This window comes from Halichoerus grypus, chromosome 6 (assembly GCF_964656455.1).
Source record: "Halichoerus grypus chromosome 6, mHalGry1.hap1.1, whole genome shotgun sequence".
NCBI classification, from domain to species: domain Eukaryota; kingdom Metazoa; phylum Chordata; class Mammalia; order Carnivora; family Phocidae; genus Halichoerus; species Halichoerus grypus.
This window is the reverse complement of record NC_135717.1, coordinates 24,311,867-24,324,336: the sequence shown is the minus strand read 5'-3', so window position 1 is coordinate 24,324,336 and position 12,470 is coordinate 24,311,867. Positions and strand designations below refer to the sequence as shown.

At 43.7% G+C, this 12,470-nt stretch overlaps 1 protein-coding gene across 3 annotated transcripts in view; it reads right to left on the bottom strand.

Annotated features, from left to right (window-relative positions):
- Positions 1-441: 441 nt before the first annotated feature.
- The window catches only part of LOC118518197 (acyl-coenzyme A synthetase ACSM1, mitochondrial-like), a 24,427-nt gene continuing 12,398 nt past the window's right edge, over positions 442-12,470 (bottom strand). For all 3 annotated transcript variants that reach the window (XR_013448845.1, XM_078074738.1, XM_078074739.1), the window contains 6 exons: positions 11,955-12,036; positions 11,299-11,400; positions 4,426-4,553; positions 3,252-3,351; positions 2,237-2,356; positions 442-765 (listed from right to left, as the gene is read on the bottom strand). Coding sequence is in view for 2 of the 3 variants with exons in the window: in XM_078074738.1 (XP_077930864.1) it covers positions 2,252-2,356; positions 3,252-3,351; positions 4,426-4,553; positions 11,299-11,340 (375 nt within the window). In the remaining variant the exon portion in view is untranslated. The remainder of the gene's footprint in view (positions 766-2,236; positions 2,357-3,251; positions 3,352-4,425; positions 4,554-11,298; positions 11,401-11,954; positions 12,037-12,470) is intronic.

The following is a 12,470-nucleotide window of genomic DNA, read 5'->3' as shown; positions in this document are numbered from 1 at the left end:
GTCCCCACAGGGCAGATCCCTCCCACACCTAAGCTGGTGTAGGCTGGGACCTGGAAGCAGCAGCATACAGAGGCAGCAGGTCCATGGGATGCTGGATGGAACGGAGAGGAATGGTCTGGCAGGCAAGTGGAATCACCAGGCTGGGCTGCCCTCGGCGCCTTCCCCCTTCCCCAGCCACCTCACTAGCTCTGGCCCTGACCTCACCCTCCAGCAGGGCATGGGCAAGCCAGGCAGAGGTGGACACCTGGGCGCAAGGAAGGGTCCCTCCTCAGACCTCTGTGTTGTGCTTGTTGAACAGACAAAAGGAGTCACCCAGGGCCCCTGGAACCAGGGGGGAGAATCTGGCCCCAGAGTCCTCTCCAATGGGGCTTGGGGAGAATCATGGAGGGACAGCATTTAGCACTGGTTCATTCACAGAATAAAAGCACAACACAAGTCCCCTTGGATGCTGATGTCAGTTCATTACCCCAGCCACATACTGGGCGCTCACTCGGGGACTTGGAAGCAGGAGAGTAACGGATAGTAATTTAAAAGAACAAAAATGCTGGAATGTGAGCACTCCTGATGCTCTTAAAATCAATGTCCAACACTCCCCTCCTCACCCTCCCCATAGTGAGGAAACTGAGGCAGCCAGGGATGTGGCGAAGAAGACACAGTGGTTTCTGAGGCTTTTGCTGATTCCATCTGACCAAACTCCTTGTTCCGAAGGTCACTTCTTTTAATCTTGCCCGTGACGGTTTTGGGCAGCTCTGAGACAAATTCCACCTGGTCAAGGATAAAGCAAACCCATCCCAACTTAGTCCTGCTGTCATTTCTTACCAATGCCCCAGGCTCCTCCTCTGCCCCTGCACAGTCCCCCAGACGGGCTGGCACCATGTGGTGGCCCCAATAGGCTCCACCAAGGCATGTCAGGGTGTCCCCTGACCCGGGAAGTTGGATGCAGCCCTGTGACGTGCTCTGACCAGTGAGATGTGAGTGGGAGTGAGGCGTGCCACCTCGAACAGAACACTTGGGACAACTGGGTCTGGCATCCACTCTGGCCATCTCTTCTAGCACCTGGCAGTTACCTATGGTGGGTGCTCCTTTATCCTGGTCCCAGGAAGACCATGCGGACATGTGGCAGGAGCAAGAAAGATACTTCCCTAGTAGGAGCCACTAAGACGAGGGGCTCCTAGTTCCTCACAGTAACATCAGCCCATCCTAACTGGCATGCAGCCTCCAGTCTACTCTCTAGGAGGCAGCAGAGCCTTACATGTGAAGGACGAACTCTGTTTTCAGATACACTGGCTTTGAGTTCAGCTCTGCCCTTTTCTTCAGTCCAACCTCCGGCAATTTACTGTGAGTCTCTCAGCCTCCCCCATTTCCAGTCTGTCAAATGGATGCTTATGCCATCTCAGGTTTGGGGGGATTAAATGAAATAATACATGTAGAGCTTTGAGTCCAGCCCCTGGCACACATGTTCAATAAATATTAGCTATCTACCTTTGGGTAAACACTCAGAAAGCACAGCAATGTATTATTACAAAAGAAAGACACGTTAAATTTTTCACCCATGTATCCTTGCAAACGTGGTTTTTCAACAAGTCAGATAACATGTATATTTATTCACAGCCTGCTTTTTTCTCTTAATAATATATTTTTGTGATGTTTTTTATGTTACAAATAAGAGATCTGCATCATCTTTTTAAATTATAGGACAGCATTAATTACCACGAATAATTTAATCATTTCTCTATTGTTGGACATTTTCATAGTTCGCACATGGCACTGAAAACAAATGAGGTAGAAAAAAAACCTCTCAGAATGTATTTTATGCTACAATAAATATTATTTTGTTAACTTTTGTTTGTTATGTATCTATATATGTACTGGGCTTCAATTTAGAATATATTTCTTACTACAAATAATGTTTTTTACAAGTGTGGCAGTTGTTGACTTGAATGTCTTTTTCACATTGTGAAAGATTTCAAATAACCTTCTTGGATATTTCTAGGCTCTTGGCTGATTTTTTTCTGTAGGTTTTTTGTCAGCCTTTTTGTTTTCTGACACAGGATAGAGGTTTCCAGGATTAAGATGGATCTCCCCTAAACCCCTAAGTTGAATGCTTCTTCGGTAGAGAAAAATGCTCATTCCATGGGCTACATCAGCTTCACCTCAGCGACCCTAGGAGATTTGGGGCAGCAGAGCCCAGGGCCCACTGGAGGGGACCAGACCCCATCCCTCTGCCCTCACTCACCTTCCTGGGGTACTTCTACGGGGCTGTCACTGACTTCACATGCTGCTGCAGCTCCTTGGTGAGCTGGTCCCGGCCATGGGAGAGGAATTCCGGGGTCAGGACAATAAATGCCTTCCCCACCTGCAGCACAGAACCAGAGTGGAGGCTCAGGGGGAGTGGCAACCAAGTGTAGAGTCTAAAAAGTCAATGTGTATTAAGTAAATGGAAAAACAAGTTGACAGTTGAGCCCCTGGAAAAGAACAGGACCAGTGTCCATACTTCCAATTTCTACTCTCTGCCTTGGAAAATTACTTCACCTCCCTCAGCCTCCATGTCCTTCTCTGATGTGGGGACAGCACGGCTTCATTCCTCAGGGCATGGCTCTCAAGATTCATCGAGATCATTCATATAAACCACGAAGCTCGTTTCAACTGATTTTTATTCCTATCATTATCATCACCATTTTCACTATTATTGTAGGTAGAGTTCTGTGGGCATTAAATCAATGGTGGTGATTAACTACGTTCCTATTATTCATGTCGCTTCTACAGGGCACAGGGCCTTGTCCAGAGTAGGTGCTCAGCACACAGTGAATCAATGAATGCTTGCTCTGGAGCCAGACTGCTCAGATTCCCATTCTGGCTCCACCACTTAACAGCTTTGTGATCAGGCAACTTATTTAATCTCCTTATGCTTGTTTCTTTCCCTGTAAAAAAGGGTCTCAGAGTCCTTAATTAATGAGGTTGCTGTGAGGGGGGTGAAATGAGCCGGCAGGTAGGAAGGGCTCAGAAATTAGGAGATGGGCAGCAGTAGCCCCAGCTGCAAGCCACACTCACAAGCATCATGTTCTGTCACACATGGTTGAGGCCACACTGCTCTCTGGTGGCCACACAGTGTAAATGCACATGCACACCCCGGGGGGGCCCCCCTCCACCCTAGGTCCAAGGTTGGAGAGACAGGACCGGGAGGAAGGTTTCCCCGCACCTGCCTTGGTGCCCACACACAGACACGATGACCTCTGTGTCCTCCTCCTTACCTCCCTTCGAATTGGGTCCAGGCTGCTCACCACAGCTGATTCAGCCACAGCCGGGTGTTCGGCCAGGGCATTCTCCACCTCTGCGGGCCCGATGCGGTACCTGCAGGATCAATGGCTCCTTGGTTTCTGAGTGGCTGCCAGGGCCGGGTGACCCAGGCCCTCAAGTCTCATGTTTTGGAGGGTCACCTCGTCCCTTGTCACATAGGATAACTGTCACAGGAAGCCAGATACCTGTGCCCTGGCTCTGTCATGGGCCCCAAACGTGAAGAATGGGCACTCCGTGCTGAGAAATACAACACTCACATGCTCCCCAGAGTTTCTCACCTCACTGTCTCTGCTCAGGGAGGAGGGTGAATGTTTAGTCCTCCCCGAGCTCTGGGGCTGGGCTCAAGCAGCTTCCCTTGGCATGAAACCTAGTAGAAGCCTCGGCCTTTATCTTAAACATTCATGCAAATTCTGCATACTCTTCCCCATTATATTAGCATGTTTTAGAAATTTAAAAGGTAAACACACTCAACTTCCCTGAAATATCCAAGAGAACTTGTTACTCTGGTACAATGTGTCATTTTTTTTTTCTTCCAAATCACGTTAAGGTTTAGGGACGACTGACTTGGAGCCAGACAGCTTTGGTAAATCTTGGTTGTACCCAGCACTCTTTGAAACTTTAAGGAACTTTATTCACTAGTCAGTAACCCAGTTCCTTCATCTGTAAAATGGCAAAATTGCATCTACCTTCTAGCATTGAGAGCTGGGTTATATAAAGCACTGCAGAGTGTGCGTCCCCATAGTAAGTGCCTCATAAAGGTTTATGTTGTTGTTATCTATTATTAAAATTTTCAGTGATTGTTGTGTCCCATTAGAGGAGCCAAACATAGAGGAAGCTTCCTCAACCAAAAAGGGCCTAAGTAACGTCTTCCTTCCAAATTCCTTAAATTGCATAATGTCTCATTATGGTTCGCCTTGCAGACCTCTTGAACTACATTTTGATAGACTTTTCTGGATGCAGGGCTTGGGGGAGGTACACAGGTATCCCCAGAAAAGGGCCCCACGGACAGAGCTCTGCTCAGAGTTAGACTGAGCTAACCATCACCAAGCTTGGATGAATGTCAGAACAAGCTAGATCCCATGAGGCATGTGAGGGTGATGCCTCCCGGCTCAGGTCAGCCATACCTACCCAGAGGCATTGATGATGTCATCGTTCCTCCCCAGGAACCAGATGTAGCCCTCTTCATCCATAGTTGCTCTATCTCCAGAGTTGTAAAAGTCCCCACACGCCACTTCGGCTGTCTTTACTGGGTTGTCCTGCAAAGACAACAATACCCCTTTGTTGAAGGCAATGAGTTTAGAGATGATGAGCCACAACCTGGTGCTCAGATCTGGGTCTGGATCCCGCTCCTGGCTCTACTTGGCACCTGGGCAAGTTTTGTAATCTCTCTGAGTCTATTTTCATTATATCCAAGTACTCAATGAACACTACTTGTCAATTAGTGAACAATATTGAGCCAATTTTAAGGATAATTTCTTAAAGTAACAACTCACTTTTGTGTGGCACTCTAGTATAACAAAATTTCCACTAGAACATGGACCCTGTGTATTTTATTTACTTGTTCTCAGCTTAGCATTCACATAGTGCCTGGACAAATGAGAGGTGTCAATAAACTTTTGTTAAATGAATTTCCTTCCCAAAATACTACATCATCTGATCCTCCCAGAAAACCTACAAGGCTTTTATTTTTCTAATTAAACTGTTTATTTTAAGATCATTGTATATTTGCAGGGTACCTGGGTGGCTCATTCGGTTGGGCGGATAACTCTTGATTTCTGCTCAGGTCATAATCTCAGGGTTGTGAGATCGAGCCCTGTGTAGGGCTCTGCACTCAGCATGGAGCCTGCTTGAGATTCTCTGTCTCCCTCCACCCCTTCCCTAACTAATGCACACATGCATGAATACATGTTCTCTCTCTCTCTCTCAAATAAATAAATAAATAAATCTTTTTTAAAAAGACAATTATATATTTGCATGCAGTTATAAGAAATAACACAGAGAGATCCTGTGTGCCACTTACTCAGTTTTCTCCAATGGTAGCATCTTGCAAAACTACAGTTCAATATCACAACCAGGATATTGACATTGCTACAGTCCACCAATCTCACTTAGATCTCCCAGTTTACTTTTACTTTTTTGTGTGTGTCTACGTGTATTTTATCAAATGTGCATCCCCCACCAGAGTCAAGTTACAGAAGACTCCCGTCATCCTGAGGATCTCCTGTGTTGCTCTTTTATATCTACACCCATCTCCCTCATCTTTTCCCTCCCTCCAAATCCCTAAGCCCTTGACAGGGACTGATCTATTCCCTAGTTTTATAATTTTGTCACTTTAAGAATGTTACATAAATGGAATCCTATAGTATGTAATCTTTTGGGACTAGCTCTGTTTTTATTTTTTTCACTCAGTATAATTTTCTGGAAATTCATCCAGCTTCTTATGTTCATCAATACTTTGTTCTATTTACTGCTAAATGGTACTTCATGTTATGGATGAACCACAGTTTGGGTGTCAACCCATTGAAGGGCATCTGGGTTGTTTCCAGTTTGGGGCTATTGTGAATAAAGCTGCTCTCAACATTCATGTGCAGGTTTTATGTGAGGCTAGATTTTTATAGGCCATAACAGAAGAAATGAATGCTCAGAGAAGCACAATAACTCACTCAAAGTCACTCAGCTGGTCAGTGGTAGGGTTGGTATTTGAATTTAATTCTTGCTCCACAGCCTTTGTACTCAACCACTAAGCAATGTGTTGAGATCATCCCTCTCATGAAACACGAAATGATTTGAAAAGGGTCCAGGAAAAAAAAAAAAAAAAAAAACATTGAATGACATCCCATTTTAGGTTCCCTTCCAATTGTTCTGATTGTATTAAGGAGACTGTCTGACATGTTTTTAAAAGCTCTGGAACTACCAAGAGTAAGTTTCAGGACTGGAGCTTTTAGTGGGAACAGGGTTTAGCTAGAATTCAAGAAAAATTGTTTTGTTTGCATTGTAGTTATAGTTTAATTGCCTTCTGTTTTTGGCAAATCATACTGTTTTCCATTTGTGATACCGATTAACTTTTTAAAAAACATATGTTTTATTTTTTTTAAAAGATTTTATTTATTTATTTGACAGAGAGAGACACAGCGAGAGAGGGAACACAAGCAAGGGGAGTGGGAGAGGGAGAAGCAGGCTTCCCGCGGAGCAGGGAGCCCGATGCGGGGCTCTATCCCAGGACCCTGGGATCATGACCTGAACCGAAGGCAGATGCTTAACGACTGAGCCACTCAGGTGCCCCCAAAAAACAGATGTTTTAAAGTAAAATAATGATTATTGTGTGCATCTTTTCTAACCTATCTGGGGGGCTGCCTGAAGGACAGGTGCAAGGAACTCACTTTATGTAACTCAGAAAAAAGCAGCAAGCACGGCTCATAGAAGCTACCAGGCAAACTACAAAAGTGAAGTTGCCTGAAGTAAGAGATTATGGGTGGAGATATACAATAGACCATCAAGGTCTGGGGGAGATGCTGGAGTGAGTTTTGGGGGGTTTTTTGTTTTTTGTCTTTGAAATTAGGATGTTCAAGACAGCTATATGCATGGGGGAATTAAGACAGCCATGAACATGCCTGGGCAAGATGCATGCTCAGCAAAGTCCTGAGAAAACCTTAAGCTTTCATCTCAGGCTGATCCCTAGGCTCAGAGCAAGTCCAGCTAAGTGGTGAAGGAGTATCCCAGCACAGAGCCAATCTGCACAGTGGTTGTTCTCTCTTCTTTTTTGGTTGGTGATGTTTTTCTTTGTTCATTTGAGCTCCTGCCCCTCAAGGAAATCTCTGTCAAAACATTAACTGAACACGAGCTAAAGGATCAGAAACCTCAGTAATCACACATGACAAACAATAGTCTTTAAAGAATCTGCAAAAGTACCACAACAAAGGACTACGATAGCCTTCAACAGTCCAAAATCAAAAACAAAACAATGAAACCCCAGCAACCTCAACCCCCAGGGAAGTGGGAGAATCTGATTTCTAGAGTTCACTCATATGTGGAATTTAAGAAACAAAACAAATGAACATTGGGGAAAAAAGAGGGGAAAGCTAAGAAACTGACTCTTAACTGTAGAGAACAAAGTGATGGTAACCAGAGGGGGGGGGGCAGGGGGATGGGTGAAATAGGTGATGGGGATTAAGGAGTGCACTCCTTAGGATGAGCACTGGCTGATGTATGTAAGTGATGAATCACTAAATTCTGTACCTGAAACTAATATTGCACTGTATGTTGACCAAGTGGAATTTAAATAAAAACTTGGAAGAAATAATAAGTCAAACGTGTTAAATGATCAAAAACTAAGAGAAAAAATGAACAAAGAACTAAAAAACAGAAAAAATTATATATGGACAAAAGAAATTAAAAAATGATTCTATTTAGAATAGCAACAAAATGAATATAATACTAAGAATAAATTTAGTCAAGAAAGTGAAAGACTTGTACACTGAAAAATAAAAATTTTTGCTGAAAGAAATGAAAGAAGGTATCAATAAATGGAAAGACATACTGTATTAATTGGAGACTTAATATTAAGATGACAATACTACCCAAAGCCATCTTCAGGTTCAATGCACTCCCTATCAAAATCTCAGTGGTATAGAAATATTCATCCTAAAATTCATATGAGATCTTGACGGATCCCAAATAGCCAAGACAATCTTTTAAAGGGAGAAGAAAGTTCTTCTTTTCAGGGAGAAGAGCTTACACTACTGATTTTTAAACTTACTGCAAAACTATAGATTTCATATGAAATCTTGACGGATCCCAGATAGCCAAGACAAACTTTTAAAGGGAGAAGAAAGTTCTTCTTTCCAGGGAGAAGAGCTTACACTACTGATTTTTAAACTTACTGCAAAACTATAGATTTCATATGAAATCTTGACAGATCCCAGATAGCCAAGACAATCTTTTAAAGGGAGAAGAAAGTTCTTCTTTCCAGGGAGAAGAGCTTACACTACTGATTTTTAAACTTACTGCAAAACTATACTGGAAATAATCTAAATGTCTATTAAGAAATTGATGGATATACAAAATATGGTACACCCATACAAAACTGGCATAAAAAAAAAAAAAGACACATAGATGATTGGAATAAAATAGAGAACCCAGAAAGAAATCCTCACATATATTGTCAATGGCTTTTAGGCAAAAATGCCAAGACCATTCAGTGGGAAGAGTCAATCTTTTCAACAAATGGCACTGAGAAACTTAGATGTTCAGATGCAAATGAATGCAGTTACCTTATACACCATATACACAAATTAACTCAAAATGGATCAAAAACCTAAACACAAGAGCTAAAATTCTGAAACTCTTAGAAGAAAACATAGGGGGAAGTCTTCATGATTTTGGATTTGACAATTATTTATTGACTATGACACCGAAAGCACAGGAAACAAAAGAAAAAAATAGATAAAATGTTCCTCATCAAATTTTTAGAATTTTACTTGAAAGGACACTATCAAAAGAGTGAAAAGACAATGCACTGAATGGGAGAAAATATTTGCAAAGCATATATCTTATGAGGGGTTCATATTCAGAATATATAAAGAGCTCTTACAAATCAACAACAAAACAAACAACCCAATTTTAAAAATAGGCAAAGGACTTGAATAGACAATTCTCCAGAGAAGGTACACAAATGGCCAATAAGCACATGAAAAGATGCTCAACATCACTAGTCATTAGGGAGATGAAAATCAAAACCACAATGAGATACCACATCACATGCGGTAGAATGACTATTATACACACAAAACAAACAAACAAACCTGAAAATAACAAGGTTTAGCAAGGATATGGAGAAACCGGAACACTTGTACATTGCTGATAGAAATATAAAATGGTGCAGCCACTGTGGAAAACATTTTGGCAGTTCCTCAAAAAGTTAAATATAGGGGCGCCAGGGTGGCTCAGTCATTGGGCGTCTGCCTTTGGCTCGGGTCATGATCCCAGGGTCCTGGCATCAAGCCCCACATCAGGCTCCCTGCTCAGCGTGGAGTCTGCTTCTCCCTCTCCCACTCCCCCCTGCTTATATTCCCTCTTTCACTGTCTCGCTGTCTCTCTCTCTGTGTCAAATAAATAAATAAAATCTTTTAAAAAAAAGTTAAATATAGAATTACCATATGATGCAGCAATTCCACTTTCAGGTATATATCCAAAAGAAGTGAAAGCAGGAACTCAAAACGGATACTTGTACACCAATGTTCATTGCAGCATTATTCACAGTAGCCAAAAGATGGAAATAATCTAAATGTCTATTAAGAAATTGATGGATATACAAAATATGGTACACCCATACAATACCATTCAGCCTGAAAAAAAATGACATTTGGTCACACGCTACAACATGGATGAACCTTGAAAACATGTGCTAGGTGAGATAAGCCAGACACAAAAGGGCAAATGTTGTAAAATTCCACTTAATAGAGGTAACTAAAATAGGCAAATTCTTAAAGCCAAAAAGTGTATTAAAGGTTACCAAATGCTGGGGATATGAGGAGGAGGGGGGAGTTATTATTTAATGGGAACAGAGTCTCCATTTGGGATGGAAAAAATTTCTGGAGATGCATGGTGGTAACTGTACAATGTTGTGATTTACTCAGTGCTGCTGAATTGTATGCTTAAAAATGGTGAAAAGGGTAAATTTTATATATTTTACCTCAGTAAAGAAAAGAAAGGAAAAAAGCAAACAAATCTCAGTGGAGGAGTGACAACATATAGTCAAGAGAGCATGTGAAATGGGGTATATATCTACATAGGTGTGGGCATAGAGGAGGACATCTTTGTAAAATAAAATATGTTATTTCCAACTAAAAAAAAAACTGATGTTGCTCTGGACCATCCCAGTTTAATTTAACCAGAATCTCTATGGTTGGATCCAAGAATTATTTTTTTAAATCTTCTCAACTGATTCTAACATACAGGCAGGGTTGAGAACCACTGATCTATATATCTGTTACTCTGTTTATTTTCTCTTTTATCCAAGCCTAAAATCGTACTACTGTGAATTAAGGCTAGGGCCTGCATTATTTGCTTTTGGTCAATAATGGCACAAAAGGAGCAGCACCACCCACCCCCAAGGCATAGAGTGAGGCCAACAGGGACACCAACGGTTGTTCCTGTGGAGAAAGGAGACGGGTCTGAGATCAACTTCAAGGTCTGTCCACTCTCCCCTGACAATCTTGGAAGCTGAGAATTTGGTCAAGAGTTTCAGGTTTCCTTAGAGCCTGTCACAGTTTTATGTAATCCCTGGATTTCTTACGTAGGGTTTGGGAACCAAAAAGATGTGGGCTTGAATCCTAGACCTGCCATTTATTTGACGTGGGGAAAACATACAAAGCTTCCAATCTGCAGTTTCTTCCTCTGTGAAGTGGGGGCACCACTGTCCTCTCTGGAGGCTCAGCAAGGTTAACAGATTTGTGCACAGCCTGTTGGTAAGTGGGACTGTAGGATCTGAACTCAGTCAAAGCTTCCTGCATACTCAACCTCAAGAGATCATTGGACGGGCGCCTGGGTGGCTCAGTCGTTAGGCTTCTGCCTTCGGCTCAGGTCATGATCCCAGGGTCCCGGGATCAAGTCCCACATCGGGCTCCCTGCTCAGCGGGAAGCCTGCTTCTCCCTCTCCCACGCCCCCTGCTTGTGTTCCTTCTCTCACTGTGTCTTTCTCTGTCAAATAAATAAATAAAATCTTTAAAAAAAAAAAAAAAGAGATCATTGGAACCCAAGTCTGGGGTGCTTCTTTCTACCCTGTCAGCACTTAAGTGTCAGACGGTTTCGGACAGGAAAGGATGTGAGAACACACTAGGAGCTTAGAGATTAGTTAGAAGAGGCTTCATTGAGTTGGAGTGACTGAAGGGAGGTGTGAAGAAGGCTCGTGTTGCGGAGTTGTATCCACCCCCTTAGCACCCACACTGCTCCCTGAAGGGGTTTTGGGGGCCTGGAAGTGGGCAGGTGAGGATCACCACTTACTTCGTAGCCCATGAAGAGGCCAATGGGCTTGGTGGGCTTCATCCTGATGCCAGTGTTGCCTTCAGTGTTGAACGGCAGGCTGTTGCCCTTGTCGTCAATGATCTGGAGCAACAGGCGTGTGAATCCCACCCTGCAGGGTCACCCCAACATGCCTGCCCCACCCACACAGTACCGGACTATTTGTGTGACACTGGTGAGAATAAATGGGGGGAGGAGCCCTGTTGGGAAATAGATTACAGCTGTCAGAAGAGTTTGAAGTCAGGAAGTGGTGAAACCCAAGTTATGGGTCTACTGGTCTCATGGACATGCAGACGTGGCAAACGTGTCTTCAAGCTAGAAAACACAGATCAGGGAAAACTAGAAGCACCAGCTGATGGAGAGAGCTGCCAGGGCTCCCTCCAGGTGCTCTGGTCCCATCTGTTGTGTATGAGGCTTCCGGCTGCCAGGCTGAGCAGCATTCATGCCCAGGATACTGCAGTTCTCAACTGAAGCCTCCCCAGGAAATCGGCGGGAAAACAGGAGGAGAGGAAGAAGGACAACAACTGGGGTGGGGGTGGGGTGGAGTGGGCACAGCTGGTTCTGTCACCTGGTGTCCCACAATTGTCCAATCCCAGCTGAGCCCTAACTGCACCCAGCAAATGCCTTTAGGACCAGACCTGGACGTCGAAGGCGGGGGATGCCTTCCCCGATGGAACCCGGCTTGATCTTCATTCCACGGAGAGTGCCACAACTTACTCCCTATTCATAAAAGAAAGAAAATGGGGTTGGTCAAAGAGTCCAGGCTGATTACAAAGCATTAAGAACCACACACAGCATCCTCACTCATCCATGTCATTCGATGCTATGCAAAGAACCCTTATGGGGAAGCTAGAAGGCCCAGATTCTAGGTGCAAGGCATTGACCCAATTCTGGTCAGCAGATATTCACCACACCTGACATGGACTGGGCCTGTGCTAGCTCCTGGGGCTACCCGGTCCAGTGGGAGGGGCCAAAAAAGAAGCAAAGGGGTGAGCCCGGGGCTGTGGGCATGTAATGTGAGGTGTGGAGTACGCACTGTATGTCAGACATGTGTCCGTTTGTTAGAGGAAGGCCATGACATCATTTAACATTGACTCAGGCTGTTAAACAGTGATAGGAACACTGTCTCAACGACTCAGAGCTGTGCTGAGAAT